This window comes from Stegodyphus dumicola, chromosome 5, assembly GCF_044657685.1.
Source record: "Stegodyphus dumicola isolate Sdum_Otavi_A_Nest chromosome 5, ASM4465768v1".
Classification (NCBI taxonomy): domain Eukaryota; kingdom Metazoa; phylum Arthropoda; class Arachnida; order Araneae; family Eresidae; genus Stegodyphus; species Stegodyphus dumicola.
In genome coordinates, this window is record NC_140772.1 from 48048385 (window position 1) to 48072161 (window position 23777).

Below are 23777 nucleotides of genomic sequence, written 5' to 3' on the forward strand. Positions count from 1 at the left end.
TTTAAAGAAATATCTCCTTTAATACTTCTTTGGCAAACAATATAAATGATCAGACAAAAACATAAGACAATCACAGTATTCAACAGCCCATCAAAAAATAAAACAATGGAACAAATTTCTTAAAAATAAGCACTAAAGCCTAAAATTTAAGTCTCATATATTTGACAGATTAAAAAAATAATTCTCTGATTTAGAATGAGATCAAATAAAAAATATACATTATATAACATAATACTTTTGAAACATAACATACTACAGATTTCTACATTTTTGCTTTCAAGTTGAAACCCATCCATCGTAATCAAATTTCTCAAAATATCAATGTACACTATACTCAATCACATTTGACAGAAATTGTAAAATACCATGCTTATTTAACTTCAAAATATTGAATGCTATTTACAGTCTTTTTATATCTGTTTGAATGTCAAACAAGATACAGCATTGTGCACACAGTGCACAATGCATTAACTGGCAATCTAGTTACATAAAGAAAAATTTCTAACATATTTACAGCACAAGAACTATCACATATACAACTACAAAGTAATGTTGGGTCTCATTAAATGCTTTTTAAATGCATATCATTCAACAGACCAAAAATATATATATTGCTAAATATATTTTTCAGAAGATGCAAGTGTGTATGCACCTGCTCCTCAACTAATAAAATACTCTGAACTTTTGGTGAAAATATTTTGCTAGTGTGTACTTGTTCCTTGAGATGTATTACATAACACCAAGTACATAATTAAATTTCAAATTAGACAGAACTCCCAATTAACTGATTCAACATAAAATACAAAGAAATTGACAATTATGCATAGAATTTATTCTCTTTTACAATCATAGTATCAAAGTTATGGAACTAAATATTATCTGCTAAAATTCTAAATAATTATAGAAATTAGATAGAAACTCTGAAAATTACCCTATAACAAATTTCAACATGTTCACTTTGTCACATCTAATTAATACTATCTGCAATTTGCCAGAAACAGCCATTTACAATAATCAATTGATAAAAGACTATTAGTATGTTCACTTCTCCACTACTAATCTAGGGGGTTAATCTTTAGCTTGAAGTATATTAATTTTGACATTATTAATGACTCATAAAAGATCATAAAAGATGGCAAGCAAAAATATATGGATCTATAAACAAGAGTTCACTGAATATATGAGGAAATATTATGATTATATTTATCACTACATCATTTTTCAAAAAGTCATACTTTCAGATACTTTCAAATGAAGAGTAACCTCTCTCTCTCAATGCATATATATATAATTACAAAAGAATCCTTTTAAAAACAAAATATAAACATGCCTAGTATTTTCACTTATTAAGCCACTGAAAAATTATCAATAAAGACATAAAGTAAGAAATTTAGAACTAATTTTTCACAAAGACCAAAACTTGAAATTCATAATTAATAAATTGCAAATGATCCAATAAATGCAACAAAGAATTTTAAAAATGTTAAAACCAAAAATTTTAAACAAGCTATACCGTGATTACAAAAATTTTCAATTTTGGGTCTTTGTGAAAAATTAGTTCTAAATTTCTTACTTTATGTCTTTACTATATATATATACACATATAATTTAACTCATATAAAAATGATCTGAATAGATAAAAATGTAATGTGTGCTTGTATTTTTATACATAAATACAAACATAATACTCTCTTACAATGCTACTCAATATCCTTGGTTCTGAAAGATAACACTGATGCTGTCAAAAAGTGTATACTTATAAGAATAAAGCAATGAATCAAGCATGGAACTCTCTTCCAAAGTACTTTCTATTACAAATCATACAACTACCCAAGAAGAAAAGATTAAGTCTGAAAAATCTATTTTAATACAAAATCAAGCAAGAATGATTTCAAGATTGTTTTATATGAAAATTTATGAAATATCTACAAATATAATACATGCATGTTAAGTGAACAAGTGATTCTTATTTGCCTGTGCTTACAAATAATCATAAGCATTTACTTTTACATATCACATATTTTACTTTGGACTTTAATTTATTTATTGTTTTGAATTACATAATACTGGTTCATTATTAACTAAATGACTGCCAACTAGAAAATGAGTACATAAGATCACTAAGCATTAATACTTCAAGCTCAAATTTCAGTGAACAGACTGGTTGCACACATTTTATTGGAGTTTTTCCTACGTTGCGAATACAAGCCAGTTTTCTTTAACAATTATTTCTCTTACCAATAATGGCAAAGCTTACTGGAGCTTTCAGCACCAGTAACTTTTGTCATAGTCAAATAATCTCATCTTAACCACTTATTTGCATAATTTTCTTTTCCTTATACTATATAAATACCCACTTTTCAAATTGATAAAATTCTGATAATTCAACATTACATAGGTCGCCTTACAACACAGGGTTTATTCTGACCTCACTTTGCATGCTACAACAGGAAAACAAGCATTATATACAAGGTGCTACTCAAAAGTTTGTAATAATTTAGGAGAAAAGGGAGAATGATTAACTACTTATACAGAGGCTGTTCACACACTTTTTAGATGATTTTGCTTTTCTATTAAAAAAAATCAACTTGAAAATAGTTTTTTTAACTGTAGTTATAAAGTTTTCATTACTGCCTGTTACTTGATAATTTTGTTTTCATGCAAAATAGTGCTTTTAAAGAAGCAATGGATAAAAGGTTCAGTTTGTGGTCTTTCCAAAGAAAATTACTTATAAAAAATCTGATGTGTACACCACATGACTTCCTTGTACAGAAAATTAAATTATATGCATTTTTTCTTGCATTTCATTTAAACTTGTTAGATTGAATTAAATCTACTTCATCCATAGCACATAAACCACAATAGAATAAATGCACCTTTAAAATTTTCTATATTTGCTTCCATAGCAACACTCTGGCCCTAGGTTCACTTAACAGCATTATATTTCATTCATATTATAACTCAAAATGCACAAAATTTATACCATTTGAAGAATTATCTAATCGTTGCCACATGTTCCATTCAAATACTATAATAAATCTAGAACAATGTATAAAAGAAATTAAGCAAACAAAACAAAAAAGAAACTTTTCACAGACGATTGAGTATTTCTCATTCAATTAATTCAGTTCTCACTTCGCGACAATGCAAAAATACATAAAAACTCAAAATATCTATATTAAAAATTATGAAGTAAATCAAACACTTATTTCCTCGAACAAATTCCAGAAAGGATTAAACATGATTTAATTCTCAATAATAAATGAAGACTTTATCTTTGTTGTTGTGAAGCTTAGTCTCTCTCGATTGGCAACAAATCTACTATTCTGCTGCTTCAAATGTAAACAAACATGTCCGCCATGTTATTTAAAAATTAGGCTTAACTGCACTTAAACAGCTTTTAAATTGTTGGTAATTCTACAAATATTGCTTGCAGATTTCCTAAAAGCATAAAAACCTTCAACTGGAAGATAAGAACAACATAATTCAACCATTTTTAAAGCAAAAAATGCACAATTTACAAACATATAAGAGTAAAGAAACTGAGATCACCAAGCCAGGTAACAGAGTGGATATATATATAAATATATTTATATATGTTTGGTGCGGCTGATTGCAACCAAAATACCAGGTGCACATCTACATGTTATAGCAGTCCTATATACAAAATTTCAACATTCTGAGGCTACTCATTTTTGATTTACGTAAGATACATACATACGCACAGACACCACAAAAAATTCTTCAGAATTCATTTTAAAGCAATTTTATAATATTTTTGGAGGAAACGAACCTTTTATTCTGTCCTTAAGCACAAATGTCATGCAAAAACACCATTGAATTGCACTCGATAGTGGTCAAAATGGATATTTTCGTTGAAATATGCTGCCTGAAAATTTTCGTGATTACAATACTTCCTTTTTACTTTGTACAATGAAGTAAAAATGTTGTGAAAGCCATCATTTTTCAATATATAAAGCTACAATAGATAATACTGTCAACAAGAAATGAAAAAACGTCAAAGTTTGGCTTCAAGGAGAAATATTGTTTCAAACAAATATTCAAGAAAAAACGGAATGTTTCGAATATTGCAAAGATAAGATCCTTAATGTTAATGGAAAATCCACTACGTCAAAGGAGAGTTGCAAAATTGTTAAAATGCTCAATGTCAACTGGAAAAAAAAGTAATTAACGCCTTTTTGATAATCAAAAAGGCGAAAAATCATAAATCGTATCAAACAATGCACTGCAAAATTCTTTACGAGAAACATTCATTCAAAAAAAAGGGGGGGGGGGAATGCCAAAACAGATGAATCTTGGATGTATTTAAATGAGCACAATAAAAAAAAAATTTATTTATTATAATCAAAGAGGAGGAAAAATTCTTAAAAATGGTTCAGAGAATATAAAGAAAGTTTTTCAAAGGAATTTATGATTGTTGATGGTTTTTCATATAACAGCAAATTATAAATAAAGAGAAGAGCAGGAATGCTAAGATCAATTCCACGTGTTATCAGGAACATATTTTACAGACACTTTTTAAATATGAAATACCTCCTGTTCACCCACAGGGCCATTAATTAGTAGAACTGTACCAAGACAAAGCAACCAGCCACATGTCAAAATCCACTGTTAATTTCCTGGGAAACAAACAGAACAAGAAACAGGTATCAAGGTCATACACTTCACTCATATCCTTATACTCCTTGGATTTAAGAAAGCTTTTCGAGAGTCATGGTATAAAATACCTCTTCCGATACTACAAAAGGTTTTATTGTCTTGGACATTACAGTATAGAAAGATAGTAGAGAATATAGGTTATCAAATATAATATTTAAATCACAAAAATTTTAGGTAAAATATTTCATTAAATACAATGAAAATCATCTAAAAAATGTGCGAACAGCCTCTGTATTTTCTTTTAAGTAAGCAAATGATCCTACATAAAATATTTTTGGAAATAGATTGCTAAAACCATTTTAATTTCAGGTAACACACTCTTGTGTTCTGTATGTTCCTTTAGGAGTGTCTTTGCAATTTTGTTTTGTAATTTAATTAATAATGAGAACTGAAGCAAAAGTACAGTGCTTGTGCATTAAATTTGGAAAAAGTGCAGCAGAAACATATCAAAAATGCTTAACTCCTAAACATGCATATTTGGTTGATTTATTAGATTATGGCAAAGCATACAAAGGCTATCTGCCAAAGGAATGTATGCCTGCATGGAGGAATTTTTAAATGAAAACTAGCTTATATCCACATTACATATGAAGAAAACATCATGCACCAGCCCATTCACCCAGAATTGAACCCAGGTTGAACTACCAGTGTTTAACTGCTTGGACATCGGTGGGCTATACATGTTTGTAAAACATTAGTACATAAGAAGGATTATTAGTCATCTCAAGTTAAATGTAGTAAAATTGTTTTACAACTAATTATAAATGAAAAAGAAATTTTATAAATGTCATAGGAATACATTTCAGCATTTACATTGAAAATGACTAGTAATTTTCTATTAATTTGTACATATTTCCACGGATTTTATTCAGTTTTACTTTTTCTATGATTTTGATATTAATCTTTTCAGAATATCTTTATTTCCTAGAAATATATTAGAGCATAAATAATTATTTTAGTGTATTTAAGCTTTTGAAAAACATTATGGTGTTCATCTTTTAATGTTTAATTAACAGCTTATTTTCTTATGCTAAACCTTCCCTGTATTTTGTGAACCCCTACAGGGATTAGGATTAGGATTAGCAAATTAAAGATGTTCAAATAATGGGGGGAAATTTAAATTAAATAAGAAAAGCATTGGCAATTTAGACTAGCAGCACTGGAACTCTGATTCAATCTACCACAGTACTGAGCTGATTATTAGTGAGTTTATGTTTCACTTACAATTATGTTAGAAGATAAGCTGTCATAGGCTTTTTATAATTTAGTATCTGTTATGCATCTTCAGGGTACAATGATAAATAACTGAAATACTCTTGAATGCTGAGGCACAAGAAGCAGATGTTACATCCTGTTAAACATATCAGCCTTATACCTTTAAGCCAAAGTACAATAGTGGCTGATTTTATATTTTGTTACCATTTTAAGCCACTAAATTCTAAATTAAAAAATGGGAACAGAATTCATCTGGTAGTCTAGATAGGATACTCATTATTATTTAAATTAAAAATAATTAGAGGAGTGATCTTGTGTAAGGTACGATCATATAGTAACGAGAAAATTAACAGTAAAATAAAAAAGTGATGAACAGAATAAATGTAAGTTTAAAAAGGGTCGCATCTCAACTTTTGTTAAAATCAGTTTAAACTGGTTGATTTTCATTTTCATTTGAAACTGCTAAAGTCATTTTTATTTACCGAAAAGACTTCTACAAAAAAATTTGCTTCAAGTTTAAACAAAGTTCTAATAGTAAATTTTGTTACAAATTAAGTAAATTTACTGCCAAAATGTTAAGATGATTCAAACAGTACATAGTGATGCATCACAATGAAAAACACAAGTGTATGAGTGGTACAATAGCTTTAAACATGGGTGCAAAGATGAACCAAAGACAGTGAACCTTTCAACTTCAAAGAATGAGAAATAACAAAATTCACTCTTCGGCAAAAGCTGATAGACATAACAACTCAGCAACTTTTCAGGATAAGAAAGAAAGTTATAGGTTAATTTTAACTGATCTGAAAATGAGGAAAATTTGTGCCTGATTTGTCCCTTGGCTTTTAATAGAACAGCAAAATGATGACACAAAGTATCAATTCCTTCAGAATTATGCAGGAATGATTATCACAAATTATTCCTACATAAGGAACGCAGGATCTCCGCCAACTTTCATGATTCTACAGTAGCAGACTTCCACATCTGAAGGGATAATACATAAGTACTGAAAAGGGTACTTTTATGCAATGTATAATGATGAATAAAGCAACAGCAAAAAACTACATTCCAACACAAATATTTTGCTACAACAAAGCTGTTCACAAAAATGCTTATATATTAACTATGATTAAATATTTTTATGTCCTTTAATCAATTACAAAACTATGAAACTGAAATTATGTATAAATGAATAAATGCTATTTCAGCCATATAACCTGCAAATTCTAAAATAATCCCTTCAGAAAATGTTCAGTGCTTCTGATATACACAAATTATTTCTATTTCTGAGTAGGAAGACAAAATATTACTTTCTGCCTATACTTTTAATCAGAAATTTAAACACTTTCTATACCTGTTTTGTTACAATAATTAACTCATTTAACAGAAATGAAACAAAAGTCAAATGAATATTTTTCACACCAAAAGTTACAAGTAACTTTACAGGAAAGAAATAACATGTATATAATAAAACTTTCACACAGAGAATAAAAATTTAAGACCATAATTAGCATTAATTATATTTTGAGACATTTTTTTCATCCTTCATTAACTTGCATACATTAGAAAAATATTTTATAAAGAAAAGATGGCCCCCCTTCCATAAATACAATATTTCCTGTCTGGGGTAATGCTGAAGAAATTCATTTAAATATTAAAATCATATTCTAAACTAACACTAAATTTATTCAGATTGAGATGAAATATTTTTTCTTTGAAGAACATCAAATAAAATTATAATCAAAAGAAATCATCATATATCATTTTTTGGAATACTACAAATGGTAAAATAATACATGTACCAAATGAAAAATACAAGTTTTAAATCAAATGCATAATAAAAATACAATAATACAGTATTTTCAGTAAGCTCGATATTTAAAAGTCTTCACAGAAATAAATAAATACAATCAATAATAATTTGAACATTCACTAATATTATTGATTAAAACAGCTACTTTGAATGTTCTGAGCTATTTTCACTTTGTTCTAAAAAATTGATTCTACTTCTACAAAACAGCTCACTGATTGTTTTGTATTAAACAAATGCATGAAATATTTAAAAAATCATTCACACAACTTTCTGATATTGCAGCAAAACAATCTACAATTCTGATACAGTTATGCATACAAAGAGATGAGCACGAAGAATAGAACAGAAACAAATTGCTAAGAAATAAAATATTTCAACATAATTAAGGATGATATAAAATATATTCATTAATAAAAAAAATCAAAATTAAAATAGGTCATCACCAGAATCCTAATATCAATTCATATTCAGAATTCAGTTTTTAAAATTAATCAAATATAATACTAAAAGTAAAAATTATGAAGAAAATACATAGTTATCAAGACTTTTTTGTCTAATACACAATAACCTAAATTTAATTTTTGAATAAACTTGTACACATAATTCAGGATATTTTATATAATATTTAAAACTAGCATACTTAATACATTCCAGTTCTGATTCATGAGACATTCACACAAACAGCTTTAGTTAGAATAAATTATTTAAATTAATTCCTAAATTTGTTGCTTACCATTAACTACATACTTTTTTAAAAACACAATGGGATTTTAACATCTGAAATATACTTCAAAACTGTATCCACTAATTATACAATTATTTTCTTAAATATTTCACCTAGACTCCCTTGAAACGCTATAATGCACCTATCTGTATATTACTATGTCCGTTTATACAGGATTATCAGTTTCCTGTTATATACATTATACACCTGTCAGATAAAAGATACATAAATCAAAATTCTAGCTTTTATTTGCATAGTCCCTTAACTCTCTATTTTAATCTGATTATCTCTTTTGTCCTAAAAACAAAAACTGCTTATAATAAATCTAATTAAACTGCATCATTTAAAAATTAATGTTCTTCCATGATTTTCACATATATATATGAATATATATATATGTGTGCAATATAGATTCTGTAGATAACATAAAGAAAAAAATCTTTCTGATATGGTCATTCACTCAGCATAGCTTTAGTCCTTGATAACTAATTCTGGCGCCACATATTCTTACAAATCATCATTTATGGACATGATAAACAACTCATGATTTGCACAGTTTATATCTTTTTAGACAAAGGCCAAAGTAGGGAAATGAGCAATACATGTTTGCAGAGCAAGAGGCGTGCAAGTGCATATTTCGGCGAGAGGTATTTATAGACTTGTTTTCTTTATTTAAATTCTGACTGGTAATTGGACAAGAAGTATCCACAATGCTACTGTTACATAATGGAGTAATGTGGATTAATTTTCAGAAGATGCAGACAGGAAAGGGATGTAAACAAATTAAAATGAGGAATTAAAAGGGACTATTTGCCAAATTAAAGTTCATAATTTTCTTTCATATTTTATATCTTACACACATATATATAACTTACTTTTTGATAAATGCTAATCACTCTCAGTTGTAGAGTTTTAACTAATAAAATATCATAATAATAAATGCTTATCAGTCTCAAATGCACAAAATTTCAATAAACCAAATTGTTTCAGTGAAATTTTTTCTAACAAGCCAAATTTAAAAGTTAATTAAATTTCAAGGAATAATACTTTAATGTCAAATCGCTATTTCATCTGCAATTGCTTTTAACATCACAAATAATACCAAATTTAAAGCTTTAATTTTTCAAAGTTAACATTTAAAGCTTTCTCAAATGAATTTTTTCCCAAAATTAAAGTTAAAATTAATAGATACAATCAGTGTAAATCCACTATCAATTATTATAAAATTCATATTCATGTAGTAATATTTATATAAAATATTTAAGCAAAAATATTATCTTAATTTTCAAAAGTCAAATTCTTAAAATCCTCTCATGTACTTGCCTCAAACAGAAACCACATAGCATCATTCATTTAAAACTTTCTTAGGGATGATTTTACTTTCCACATGTGTGCAGTCACTATAATTTCTCGCCAATATATAACAATTAAAAAAAAAAAAAAGAGAGATGTTATTTATAAAGATCAACTGGGCAATAGTGTGCATTCATGACATATATTTTTGCCATCTTAAAAAAGAAAGCAAAAAGTTATGTCTTATTCATTAGAGGACAAGATATGAATTTTCTGTATACAGAAAGATATATATGCCAAGGTACTAGCATACTTTATTAGATTTTTCTTCATGTGAACTCAAAAGGAATTGTTAAGAGTACACACAAAAACTAACCTGAACAGATTTTAATTGATAATGTTGCTTATCAGCCATTTTAAAATTAAATATATTGTTCTACTTTCTTAAAACAATGTTTTTGATTTCAAAGTAATGTCAATAAAAAGTTTTTAATATACCTCATTCTATTTTAATTACTTTTCTCTTGAAATAACTAAGTTAAAAGATATATTTCTTATGGTTAAAAAAAAAAATTTAACACCTTGTTGTCCTATAACAGAGATTATTAGAAGATTAAAGTTATATAACAACATTGTGTGCTGTATCTAAACTTTACTATTATCAACCAATGCAGAAAACTTTTAATGCAGGAAATAAAATAATTTTCTAAAATTCTGATAAATGATACTACTAAATAAAAGACAGTAATATCTTTAAAGAAATTATGACATATTTCCTTTAAATTTAATTATGGTATACATCATTATTTTCCAAAACCTTTTTTATCTTTTACTTTCTAATAATTCCTCATCTGTCACTATTATACAGTTTAAATGCGAGTTATTAAATTATAAACTAGGAAATGCATATAATATTTTTACCACATTCTCACAAGATAAAAATACAATACTTCACACATAATAAACCACCATCATATAAAGCTCTGTAAGATTTATATATAGAAAATATTTATGTATATGAAAATATTTTTTAATTATATTCCTAAATTACACTTTTGATTCCTTTGACTGTTCTGCTGCATTCTATATTTATATATATTACAGCATATTATACTTAACAGACACATATTTTTTTCATAATGATTTATAAACTGTGCTGCTATACATTAAAATGAACTATTGATCATTCTTAATAAAAATGAAGAGATTTTTAAAAGAAATTTTTGCTCCAGAATCATATTTTTTTAAAATCCTTATCTTTAAGAAAAAATTCTCAAAAATAATATATCTACTGATTTTTCAAATTATTTCATAACTCAAAGAAACAAACATGAAATTCAATTCTCTAATATTTATCAAACAACAATTCTCTAACATTCTCTTTCAATTCCTGTCCTAACTTGAATATAACTGAAACATATTTCTTCAAATTAGAAAATCATATTAACCAATTAAAAAGTGGGGTGCAAAAAGTTACCCATACACATTTTTAAAAATGTCAAATACTTCATTATTTTAATTAACAAAAAATTGCTTAATTTCTTAAATTAAGAATAAATTTAAGAAATTCTAGAATTTTCTTTAAAATAAAAATCACATTTTTTACATTATTTAAATGAGAAACTGGTTCACTTAAATATGAGTAGATTCCATACAATATACATATTTAGATATATGGCTTAAAATGTTAAATTTCAATTTGATGAGCAGTATATAATGAAGGTTTAGTATATGCTCATTTCCAAAATATATGTCCCATACAAAAATATTTTTAAAAACTTGAATAAATTCTACAGGAAATGAATTAAAAAGTGAAATAAACTATCCACAATTGAGAAACTATTCCAATAATGCAAAATTACACTATAGATAAGAACATATTTCCTAATTTAACAATTGATTAAACTTCAACTTTTTTCCCCCTTTTACCGGCACTAATTTATTAAAGAATTTTGCTGCAGCTGTAGAGGCACAAATTTTCTGCAACAGCAGCAAATATTTCAAATCCCCCCCTTTTTTTACTCAGATTTATGAAAACAAAAGTTGAAGCTTTTCAATTACTGGATTGAAATGGCATGCATTTTTGCATCTGTTTCTTCACTCCTCTGCCAAAAAAAAAAAAAAAAAAAAAAAAAAAAAAAAAAGGGGGATAATGATTCTTAAGAAATGGTTTCCTTCAATCTATACATCAATGCTCAAACTGAGAAATTATGTTTGCTACCTTACGAAAATAAATCAAATCATACAGCAGTTCCACAATCCATAATGAAAAAATAATAAAGTTTACATATGCAAACTTTATATGTCAGGATCATCTGTTTCATTATCATCCACAAGAATTCTAGTATCTGACTTTTTCCTCCTACTGAAATGAGAAAAATTTTTTTTTGAAGAGCATATGAATATAAAACACATCATGAATATAAAAACATAATTCATCAGAAATGCAAAAACATTGCTGAGAATATACCTATATTTTTTTCACCTTGCAAGAATATTAAAATTCATTAAACAAAAGAAATAAACATGTTAATATAGTTTATATTCATACAAGACTTGAAACACAACTTTGCTTTAATACATCATATTACCCCTTTTGTACAAAAATAATACAAGATTATTCCATTCCCACAAAACCAAACTAAAATATTTTTGGTATACACCCAATTAGGAAGTGTGCAGTAAGTAACAATTGAAACTTTTGTCTATTTCTTGGTTTCCATAATACAAAATCTACCATTTAAAAACTATTTTAAATCATTTTAATTAAGCATCCCCTATTCACCCATATTTTTTCTAAAATATTCAATCAAATGAGTGGATACTTCTGATTCGGCATTTTCTCATATTTGGGCTAAATCTCTTCCATTGCTGAAAGCATTGCTTAAATATGTCCAATAAAGTACTCACAGAAGAGTGGAAGACAGTATAAAATAAATAAGTCTCAATGCAGCCAAACCTGCAACTTCAGTTTCAGTTTGATAATCAGACTTCATTAATCACCATATCATATGAAGCTGATTTGGTTTCCAAAATCAAAAATGCAAGTTTCAGAAATGTTATTTTTGTTTTTATACTTTCCTACCTGGTAACTTACTACAATACCTTGCATGAATGGCTTTGTGATGTTAAGTAAATTAAATTAATGTAATTAATGTTAATAAATTTTAAATGCTGCTTTTGCATAATACTGACTACTTTAAAAGACAAAAATAACATTTGAAGGTAATGACAAACTTCTATATAATAGACATCAAATAAAAGTGAGTTTTTTTCCTCTCACTTAAATAAAAACATAGGATAGTGTTGGATAAATCCAAAATTATAAACATAAAATATAGTACCTTGATATTTAATTTAGAAGATCAAACAAAAATTTAAATATTACAGTTATTTAAAATTAAAGTGCTATGTCTATAGTAAGATTTAAATCAGATAATCAGATTTAGCATAATTTCACTGTTAAGACATAGATCAAATGATCACAGATGTCCATTAAAAATGTGGGCAAATCAAATATTTTATTTAAAAAATTATTCAAATCAAATTGCAAGGACAGGAATATACGATATAAGCTCTTTAAACAGACTTAAAGATGTAAATGCATTTTGCATTAGAGTCTTGTAAATTGCATAAAATAAAATGCTAAATTTGTTTACAACAGAAGATCTACTTCATAAACCCTATAAAACCAAAAACAGAAAATTTATATTTCAGCAACAGTATTCAAACTTCATATTTACAACTAGCTTATAATACAACTGTTCACCCATATCTGGTAATTCAAAATTTGCAGTTAATCATAATGCTTTACTCCTTAAAAATGAAAAAATAAACAGATTTCAAGTCACAAAAAGTGCATTAGGCATGAACAACAATTACAAGATAAAGTGTGGCAATTAAAATATGCCCAATATTGTTTTCTTATAGCAATTCTTCTATTATTTATAGACTGTATTGTGAAAACATCAAAATAATCAACACAACAGAAAACAGTGAAATTTGTCTTGCCATCTTTTGAAACTGGTGGATACAGCCAGAATTAGCCAAAATATCAGAATTCCTTACTGATAGTCAATCAAATATCAAGATAAAAAATACCAGGATTCCTTCCTTCCTTGGACTAAAAGATGAGCTTTGTAGACATACAAACTTTACTAACATCCTAAAATGTGAAATATAATTAAATAGAAAAATGCCTGCAGCATAGTGTGGCTAAGAAAACTATTTTATTTTCATAACAGAAGATTAAACATAAAATATAGATACTGTTACCATTCACAAAAAAGCAAATATTAAATACATAACCAAACACTTACTTATACTGAAACACTACAAACGTACAACTACAAAATTTAGTAAATATGCAACACTTTATTTAAAGTCAATGTTTTACTATATGCAGTTTATCATTTAAATGTAATCATAATTATGATAACTACATAAGTGTCTTTATATATACAATATATGGCTTACTTACAGTTTAATACAATTGCACAAAGGCATGGAAAATTTTATTTCAGATATGGAGGAACATTGCATATTATTATCTAAAATAGAAAGTTATCGAAATCAAATATTTTAACATAATCTCCATACTTTGGGTACTTTCTTTCTTTCTTTCTTCTATTGATAACTCCATCAGGTTCATCCATCATGCATATTAAAAGGTTCTGATCACTAGAATCCAAAGGTGCAACAGAAATATCTCTCACAGCTCGAAACTTACCACAGTTGTTTAGGTGCTCATTTTCTAGACGGAAAAAATTCCAAACAAATCGCCTAGCAAAAAGAAATTATATCTCAATCATTTAATATAACACAAGGAGTACAAACTAAGAAATTGCAGAACAGATATATGTAAAAGTTAGTATACTTATTTAAAAACTATAAATTGCATTTCTTAAGAAATTGCCATTTATCTTTTATAAGAATACTAATAATGTTAAACATAAACACACCTGATAACTTCAAGAGGTGCCAGAACAGAAGACATAATATCAGCATGAATAAGACCCATCTCAGTAAGAGAAACAGAAAGAGTCCAACCAAACCTTAGGATGAGATCTTCTACTATGGCAAAGTAGTAAAAATTCTAAAAGAAATGTAAAAAAAAAAAAAAAAAAATAATTTAACTTCTTCATTCCCAGTACAGAGAGAATAAAATTATCTCATCAGCCTATGATTTTGAAGTGAAGAATGCAAGGCTACTGCAAAACTGCATTTCGCAATCACGTCTAACTTGCAAGGAGGGAAAAAATCTACAAAATCTGCTTTTATCAAAATATTTGGATTCTTACATATGTTACATAATTTTTTTGGCACCTCAACAGAATATCTCGAGTTTTGTATTTAAAATAAAAAGAAGAATGAAAAATGAAAATAAAAAGAAGAATGAGACAAGTGCAGTATTATTAATAATGTCACGCATTAAAATTACACTTACGTATTTAAATTATTTCTACACATCAAATGAAACAAAAACTTGAAAATTCAAAATATCAGTGTATAGTTTATTAAATCCCACTGCCACATTTACATATTAAAATTTATTATTTGGCTTATTTCACACTCATCAAAAATAAATATAAATATGCATTAACCATTCAGCAAACCTTTTTGACAGCTTCTTAAAATGCTTTCCTTATGTAATCTTTGCTACCTTGCTTTACATAACATTTTAATTATCAACAGTTTCTGAAAATAATTTCTACTTTCCTAAATAAAACACCAGACTAAAGTATTTTACAATGGATGGTCATGAATACAAACAGGAGAGAATAATCATGATCAAACAAATAAAGCAACAACTTTCAAAGTGTTAAAAAAATCCCTCAGGACACTCAAGGGGTACATAATTCAGTTGAAAGTTAATTTAGATTCAAATAATTCATATTATGTAAACTATTTAATAGTAATCTTAAGTTTGAATTACGTTTTAATAAATATATAAAATAAGTAAATTTGCATATACATATTATTTACAATTTAAAAATAGCTAAAATAACTAATTCTGAAGCACATTTGAACATGCTTTATCTTTGTCTCCCTTTTCCAATAAAAAATAACATATAATAAATTAATACGTACGAATAAGGAAAGTCAATAAGTCAGTCACAAAAGGCAACTACAAAATAACCTAATGAGATACTCACCTGAAAAAAAGTATTTTTAGCTAATCAACATAACCTTCATAATTATTTATATACTTGTCTCAGCATTTCATCAATATTCCTTTACCTGCTGCATAAAAATCTTTGGGTTGCTGTCTCAGCCACTAATTTTATTATTAATTACATTAGGTCTTCATCTTGAACATCATTATCATTTGCAGAGCATTTGCCTCCAAGATGTATTTTAGTGGACCAAACAGTTACTGCTACTATTATTATATTTCTTGAATCAATTCCTCTACTCTCTGCCTTGTTGAGTCTGCCTTAATCTGAACAGCATACTCACTTCAGTTTTCATCGCAAACTTCAAAGTGGCCCTGAGATAATTTCTATACACACTTATGCACAGCTTTATGCAATAAATACTCCCCTTCGTAAACAAGAAATGTTCCTTTCATAAAAATCATTTCCATAAAGTCTTTTGCTCCTTCCCCCCCCCAGAAAAATAATAGCAAACTACTCTCTTGTACAGTAATTGTGTTCCATCAGCATTTTCAAATTGAACTATGCATCTGCAACTGGTTTTTAGTAACAAAATGAATATCATGAATTAGGATGGTTCTGCTACCTATTACCATACATGGAAAGTACTCACTGCTGCTTTCAAATACATCATGAATTTGTGACGACTTATTTAATGACTTTCCTTCATACATCACCTAAAGCACCAATTTTAGTAATCTAAAATTCTACTATACTATTACAAGAAAACAATTTTTATTTAAATATGTACTCATTAATTTTAAACACAATATACTGTCACTACATATTCTGTGTTTAAATTTTTATTTAAAAAAAAAGGAATGACAGTGATATGAAACAATCCTATCGGCTTAATTAAAAATCTATAATCTGCCTTTTAATGCTTTACAAATAATTAATTTCAAACTATAATAAAAAGTCAGCTACTTAACTTAACAAATTTAAAAGTTAGCTCACAGGATTAATTAAGGATTTTCTCTTTGCATAATTTTCCAATAAAAAGTCATTAAAAGCACCTTAAATTTCTAAATTGATCAAATTACTTTTAATTAATAATTAATTGAGCTATCAAATACTAACATACAACTTGGTTTAATACATACTAATTGAAAAAACATGTTAACTACATAGTATGGTTAAATTCTTAACCACTCCAAAAATTGCCCCCCCCCAAAAAAAATGAAATGCATGATAGAAAACATTTTAAACTAGTGCACTATTCAATATTTTAAAAAGAGCACTAGTAACACTGCAATACAGTAGCTATAAACTGATATCCACTCTAAGAGCATTACAACACAAAAACAATAGTAACAAGTTGGCAACCTTATTCTGCAAATGTCTCTCATTCATGCTGTTTTAAATCTCGGTCTATTTCAGTACAATATTTTATATTCAAAGGAGGAAAAAAACTTACCGGAGACGAATAAACAATTTCTTCTCTTAGAAATGGATTTTCACCAGTATTTGCATCAAACAATCCCCAATCCATTTTAATGTCCCAGATATAAGTATAAATTGAACTGATAAACCCAAATACAATCCACAGATAGAAGAAAGGATTTTGCCATGTGTAGCCATAAGAATCTACATGCACATAATTTGCATTAAAAACATGTAAGTCAATAAAAAAGTTAATTTTAATATACATAAATGTTTAAAAAGTAAAATTGAACATTTCTCATTCAATATTGAGAATAAAAAAATACAAAAAAATCAAAATGGGTAAATATACATATATAAATTAAAATAAAATTAAAACTAAACAGGCAAAAGAAAAAGAAATAATACATAATAAGTTGAGCAAATTTATGGTACTAACCTAAAAAACTGAACTCAGCGGCACAAATAGCCCTTAGACAGCCATGGTCGGCAGTGCCCTGATATCTGCTTTCTGGACCGTGGGATCCGATCCAGGAAGTGCTCGTGCATCCTTCCTGGACAAGTGGTCAGCTTGTCGCAGGACCCCCGGTAGTGCCCAAGCGAACCTTGTACTCATTTTATCCACCCACACAAGGGGTGAAAGGGTGAGTCAGCCTTGCCCAGCCGGTGGATCAAAAATTTATGGTACTACAAATTTAAAAATTAATTAAAATTTTTTTTATTTGCTAAATTTATTATATATTTTCCTATTTGTTTTTCGTTTGCCTGTTTAGTTTTAATTTCATCATTATTTATATTAACACATTACATCTTAGGAGCATTATATGCAGGAAATTGGTTTTAAGTCCTTATTATACATATATATATTTTACATTCAGACATATTGATGATATTAAGCACTGGGCAGGGTATGGTCAGCCCATAAATTCATGTGCATTTTTTGGTAAATTTTTAAATAATATAAAAAAATACAATTTAACATTTTAATCAATTATCTACAATGTCTCACCATCTTTCAGGCAGCTTTTTTATGCCATTGCTGTACAAAGACTGGTTTTGATGCAAAAAAAACTTGAAAGTTCATTGTGTACATCCTGTTTACGATTTAATTTTTTTCCCAGTAAAAAAATTTTGTTAGGCACGAAATAAGTGAAAATCACTTGGGGCAATATCTAGGGAGTAAGCAGGAAGTGGCAAAAGCTCCATATTAAATTCTCCATATAAAATTTTTTGCAGTATTGTTCGAGCCGTATGTGGTCTAGCATTATCATGATGAAACAACACTTTCTTGATATTCACCAATCGTGGGCGTTTTTTGAACAATTCTGAGTTTTAGACGGCAAAGTTGTTCACTGTAAACTTCTGGATTAATCGTTTGATTTGGTTCTAACAGTTCAAAATGTCCTGAACAGGGTTCATCATCAATGCTGCTTTTACCAACTTTAAAATTTTTTAAACCATTTCTGGGCAGTCCTTACACTAACAGTGTGTTCACCATGTATACTATTAATTTTTATCGCTGCAAACCTGGCAGATTCTCCACACGAAAATAAAAAATGCAGCACACCACGTTTGTACTGATTATCTAATTTCATCTTCTATGGGTACTAAAATGCATTCGTTATTTACGAAGGTTGGTGATGAACTGAATAATTAGTCAAACGACGGCAAGTTTCAACAGGTTCAAAATTGTATTGCTTTAGTAAATGCATCATACTGAATTCCATGCATACTCTTAATGCGCATGAACTTATGGACTGACCCGATACATTCAATAATAATAATCTTATTTAAATAAGCTACATCTAACAAGTGCTTAAGCTTAACAAGACCAGTAAGAAACAGTTAATGGTAGATTGTCTGGATCTTAGCATTTTTATTCTTAAAGCAGGACTTTTTGATAAAAGAAGTAAATTCAATTTTTCAACAATTAAACTTATAAATTGGAATACCACAGTATTCCCTAGTAATAATAATTTATACCAACAAAAGAAAATTCCTGATCAGGTACAACTGAAACAGAAATGATTCAGCAAATGCCATTCAGATCACTAATTCCCATACTAGCATGATTTATCTTACTGAACACTCATTAACTCTTTCAGGACGGGCGTCCCATATACGCATTCCCTAAGAACGTCTCTTACAGCTGGGTTTCCCATCCACACATCACTGCAGATTGCATTCAGAGGACGGGTGACGAGTATACGCATTTTAAGCTGTAATGTTTTTCTGAAGGCCACTAGATAGCATCCTATGTCCATTACTTTTGAAATGAACACAGTTTTAGGTTCCTGACCTTGAGTTTGATATATTCTGCCTGACTTTGGTATTTTACTCATCAAGTGTTGTGGGGGGAAGCGTAAACAGAAGTGGACTGTTTAAATCGTGGTGTGCTAATATAAACATTCACATGTGTGATTTATATCCAATTCCTTTTTTTATTCTACTTTTTCCCTCTACTACATATAATCTTTTAGGGTTACTATGTGGAGTTTTTTTACGTTTTGCATTGCCTTCAGATATATTTCCATTTCTTTTCTTTTTATTTTGGAAAGCCTCACCTCCAGTCTATTATCGCGGAAAGGCGCTATTTATCAGAGGAAGAATACCTTCGTATGGTTAATGAACCAATTACTAATGCAGATGAGAGTGATGATTCATTTTCTAAAGTGTTAGAAAATGATACTTTTTCTAAGAGTTAGAAAGTGATATTTCTCCATGCTTTGAGATTTACCACACTCAGTCTTTATAAATTTTGTTACTTCTTACTGTAAATATTCTTTATTGTGTTGTTTTAATAATTTTAAACTTTATTGATGGATTTTATCAATTAAAACTTTGGAATAATTTGAATAGCAATTCCGAAAATTATTTTACAAGATAAGCAATTTTATAAGTATATTTTCATGTAAAATAAAGAAAAAATACAATTAAGTCCTAGTTTTAACATGTATAAGAGTTGAAGTAATAATCTTAAATGATACCAAAAAATTACGATGCTAGAAGTGAAACTTTTTTTTTTTTTCGATTTTTTTTATAAAATTACGCTTAGCAATGCAAAGCCTCCGTCCTGTACTGTGACAGCCTTCGATTTCCTTCCCACCCTTACGAGTGTCTTAAACATAGGTGTGCCGTCGCAAAAAGGGTTAAACACTATACGAAAGCTCCACGTATACTTATCTTGGCAATTCAGTTTCTTTACATCACACATTATGAAAACATCTTTGCAGCCAACCCATCCACTGTCAAGAACCAGACTTTCAACATCACAGTTTATCCCTCCTTTAGTGTTCTATATTTATTGATACTTAAGAAATAATGAGACTGACTTATTTTGACAATGTTCACTTTTCTTAGACTTGCTTAATAAATCTAATGCAGGAACCAGCATTTTGCTAGTAAAAACTTACAGCATACAAAGCTGCACCACTATCATTACACTCAATCAATTAGAGTAACATGAAACAATTTTCAATTTATTTTAATAGATTTATGTTTTATTATTTTTTATCTATTCTCTTGTATCATTATTGTTATTATTATTTTAAAATTTACAAATATAAGCAAGCTTTCAGAAACAAAATCGCAGATTAAAATTGCCAAAAGTTCAATTTTAATTAAAACAATGGCTACACTGAATATATTAATGTGATTTTTTTTAATATTTGGCATACAATTTATAACTTTTAAATCACCCAACACAAAAAAAAGTATTTGGGTGGAAATACTGATTTTTGTGTTGGAATACTGACTCCCTAACACATAGAAAACAGTAGTCATTTTTTAAAATGCTTACACGCTGAAAATTACATAAAACATAAAAAAAGCAACAAATTAATGAAATTAAATATGCAGGAAACATCCAAAATGAGTCACAAAATTACATAAAACAAGAATCCATAACAAAATATTTCATAAAACAGTAACAAATTAACTAAATTAAAAATGCAAATCCATAATAAAACACTTAACTTTCTATTTTCTCTGAATTCCTTCATGCGCATAACAATCTATTCTATATTTAAAAAAAAAAAAAAAAAAAAAAAAAAAAAAAGAATTCTCAGCAGTTCAAAGAAAACTGGCAATGCTCTCCATGTACAAATCAACCTGTTTTAACTTAAAGAAGCATTAGAGACTTTCACAAATTAATTTCATGGAATAAGCATTACTATAATCTGTACATGTAAGCAAAATATCATATTTCTGAAAAAATGCAATGCTTTCAATTGTAATGCTTCAATACAATATAAGATATTACGATTCAATATAAGAAAAAAAACTCTACACACTAATCACAACAAACAGAAATAATAATCATGACCCTTCCCAAATTTCAAAACTGTGGAATTTACTATCACTTCTATCAAGATAGCTGACAGCATAATACTCATTTCTGTAATGCATAAGATAGCTGACACCATAATACGCATTTCTGTAATGCGCAAGCAACCATTCATGGGTTGCCAGATAAATAATTTCTTGTGTTGCCTACTGTGGCAACATACAACTTTGCATGATGATACTTGTCATGGTTCAGCAGATAATGCAATAATACCCTTTTATTTCATTAAAAACTATCAAATTCATAGGAAAAAGGAACTATAATGTCAAAATTAACATTAACTAACCTTTTGAGTATACATAAAGCGATGAAAATGCCACATTGAAAAACGTTGTAGAATATTTTCCAGCATTTACTAAATGTGGGAAAGCTTCATGTGTGTCACGGTATCGGCGAAGACATTGTGCAAAGCGAAACCATGCAGGAAGACAAGCTACAATTGGTCTTGATATTAAACCAATATCATCCACGCACTTATTAGAATCTGAAAAATACATAAATTTCACTTTGCTTAGAAAGCTTATCTTAAATTATATATATTTATTAAAATATTTATCAAAATAATATATTACAGTAGAATTCCAACAATATGCAAATGCTTACAATCTGGATGCATTTTTACATATAAAAAAATGGTAAATTTAATGGTAATTTTTTTCATATATAAATATATAAATAATTTTTCAACGAAAGCACATTACATTTGTAACATGTTTTGATTGAAGGTGGAAATATATTTTAATATTTCCAATTAATTAGTCAATTAATTAGTAAAGTCAATTAGCATTTTACTTTACTGTTGAAGGCAATTAGCAATGAAAAGGAATCCTGTGCTCACGTTTTTGGTTTTAACACAGATCATGAAATCTAAAAATTTGTTATTTTAGATATATCATTATTTTTGAGCATCTACACCATAGTCTTTTCAAATTAATTTTATGTAATTAACATGTATGAGGAATTTATTAAGCCACAGCATTTCATTGGTTGAGTTCCAACTAAAACACCTCACTGCTGGTTTCTTTACATTCTGCACAATAAGCTTGTTTATATCTGTATAGAGTTAAATGCTTAATAATGGTGCTTCTAGAGATATTTCTGGCATTAAAAAAAAAGAGAGAAAAGAGAAAAACCAGAACTTTTTTTAATTAATCCAAAATTTCAACTTTAGTACTTTTTTGAACTGCTAGTAGTGTAGTAACACTACTAATTAACACCCGATTCAATTCGAAAAAAAAATTGTACTGCTGGTGTTTTTTTTTTTTTTTTTAATAATATATTTTACTTATCGATACTTTTTTCTCATTTAAGAATGGGTAAATTATTTTGAAAATAATTTTGCTGATCCCTCTTCCATAAAATATAATGCATTTTGCATACAATCCCTCTTCCATAAAATATAATGCATTTTTATGAAAGAATTCCCTATTATTCAGCACTATATCTACCCAGTGTTATTTTCCCCTATACTGATATTATTTCTCAGTAAATAAATGTATTATAAAATGTAATAGCTTTGTATTCACAAGTCTTGATTAGATAATTTTCAAGATATGATCTAATTAGTTACTTATATGCAGACAATCCAGATTTAATATTAAAATTAAGAGGGAAACAAGCATAAGCAAAACTAAAAAAAATCTGATGTGTACGCCACGATTTCCTTGTATAGAATGTGAAATTATGTGCATTTTTCCAGCATAAACTTATTTTCTCGAATTTCAGTAGAGATGTATTTCTCATTAATTCAGTTCTCATTTCATGGCAAGGCAAAAATACATAAAACCTCAAAATATCTTTATTAAAAATTGAAAAATATAAAAAAATATAAAACACCTAAAACAGTTAAAAAGACAGTTTTTACAATTAAAACTACAGTTTCTATGCAAAAACAAGCAATTTGGCCAAGGAGCAAGAAGGCAGATTTTTTGGTGCACAAAACAAAGTTTACATTTGGTCCCACTCCGCAAAAAGACACTGAAGGTACAGAAATTGACTTGATTCACTATTCTGATGTTTCAAATGTAAAAAAAATATATGTGGCTGCTATGGTAAATAAATTAGGCTTAGCAGCACTTAAACAACTTTTAAATTGTTGATAATTCTACAATTATTGCATGCAGATTTAAAGGCATAAAAATCTTAACCAGAAGATAACAACATAATTCA

General features: G+C 28.0%; 1 protein-coding gene across 1 annotated transcript in view; it reads right to left on the reverse strand.

The window, feature by feature from the left end:
• The window catches only part of LOC118193890 (solute carrier family 53 member 1-like), a 55331-nt gene continuing 31554 nt past the window's right edge, over positions 1-23777 (reverse strand). Inside the window, exons 12-16 of the mRNA XM_035365055.2 lie at positions 21895-22092; positions 17298-17467; positions 14687-14820; positions 14325-14507; positions 1-12090 (exon numbers count right to left, since the gene is read on the reverse strand). Coding sequence (XP_035220946.2) covers positions 12024-12090; positions 14325-14507; positions 14687-14820; positions 17298-17467; positions 21895-22092 — 752 coding nt within the window. The 3' untranslated portion in view covers positions 1-12023. The remainder of the gene's footprint in view (positions 12091-14324; positions 14508-14686; positions 14821-17297; positions 17468-21894; positions 22093-23777) is intronic.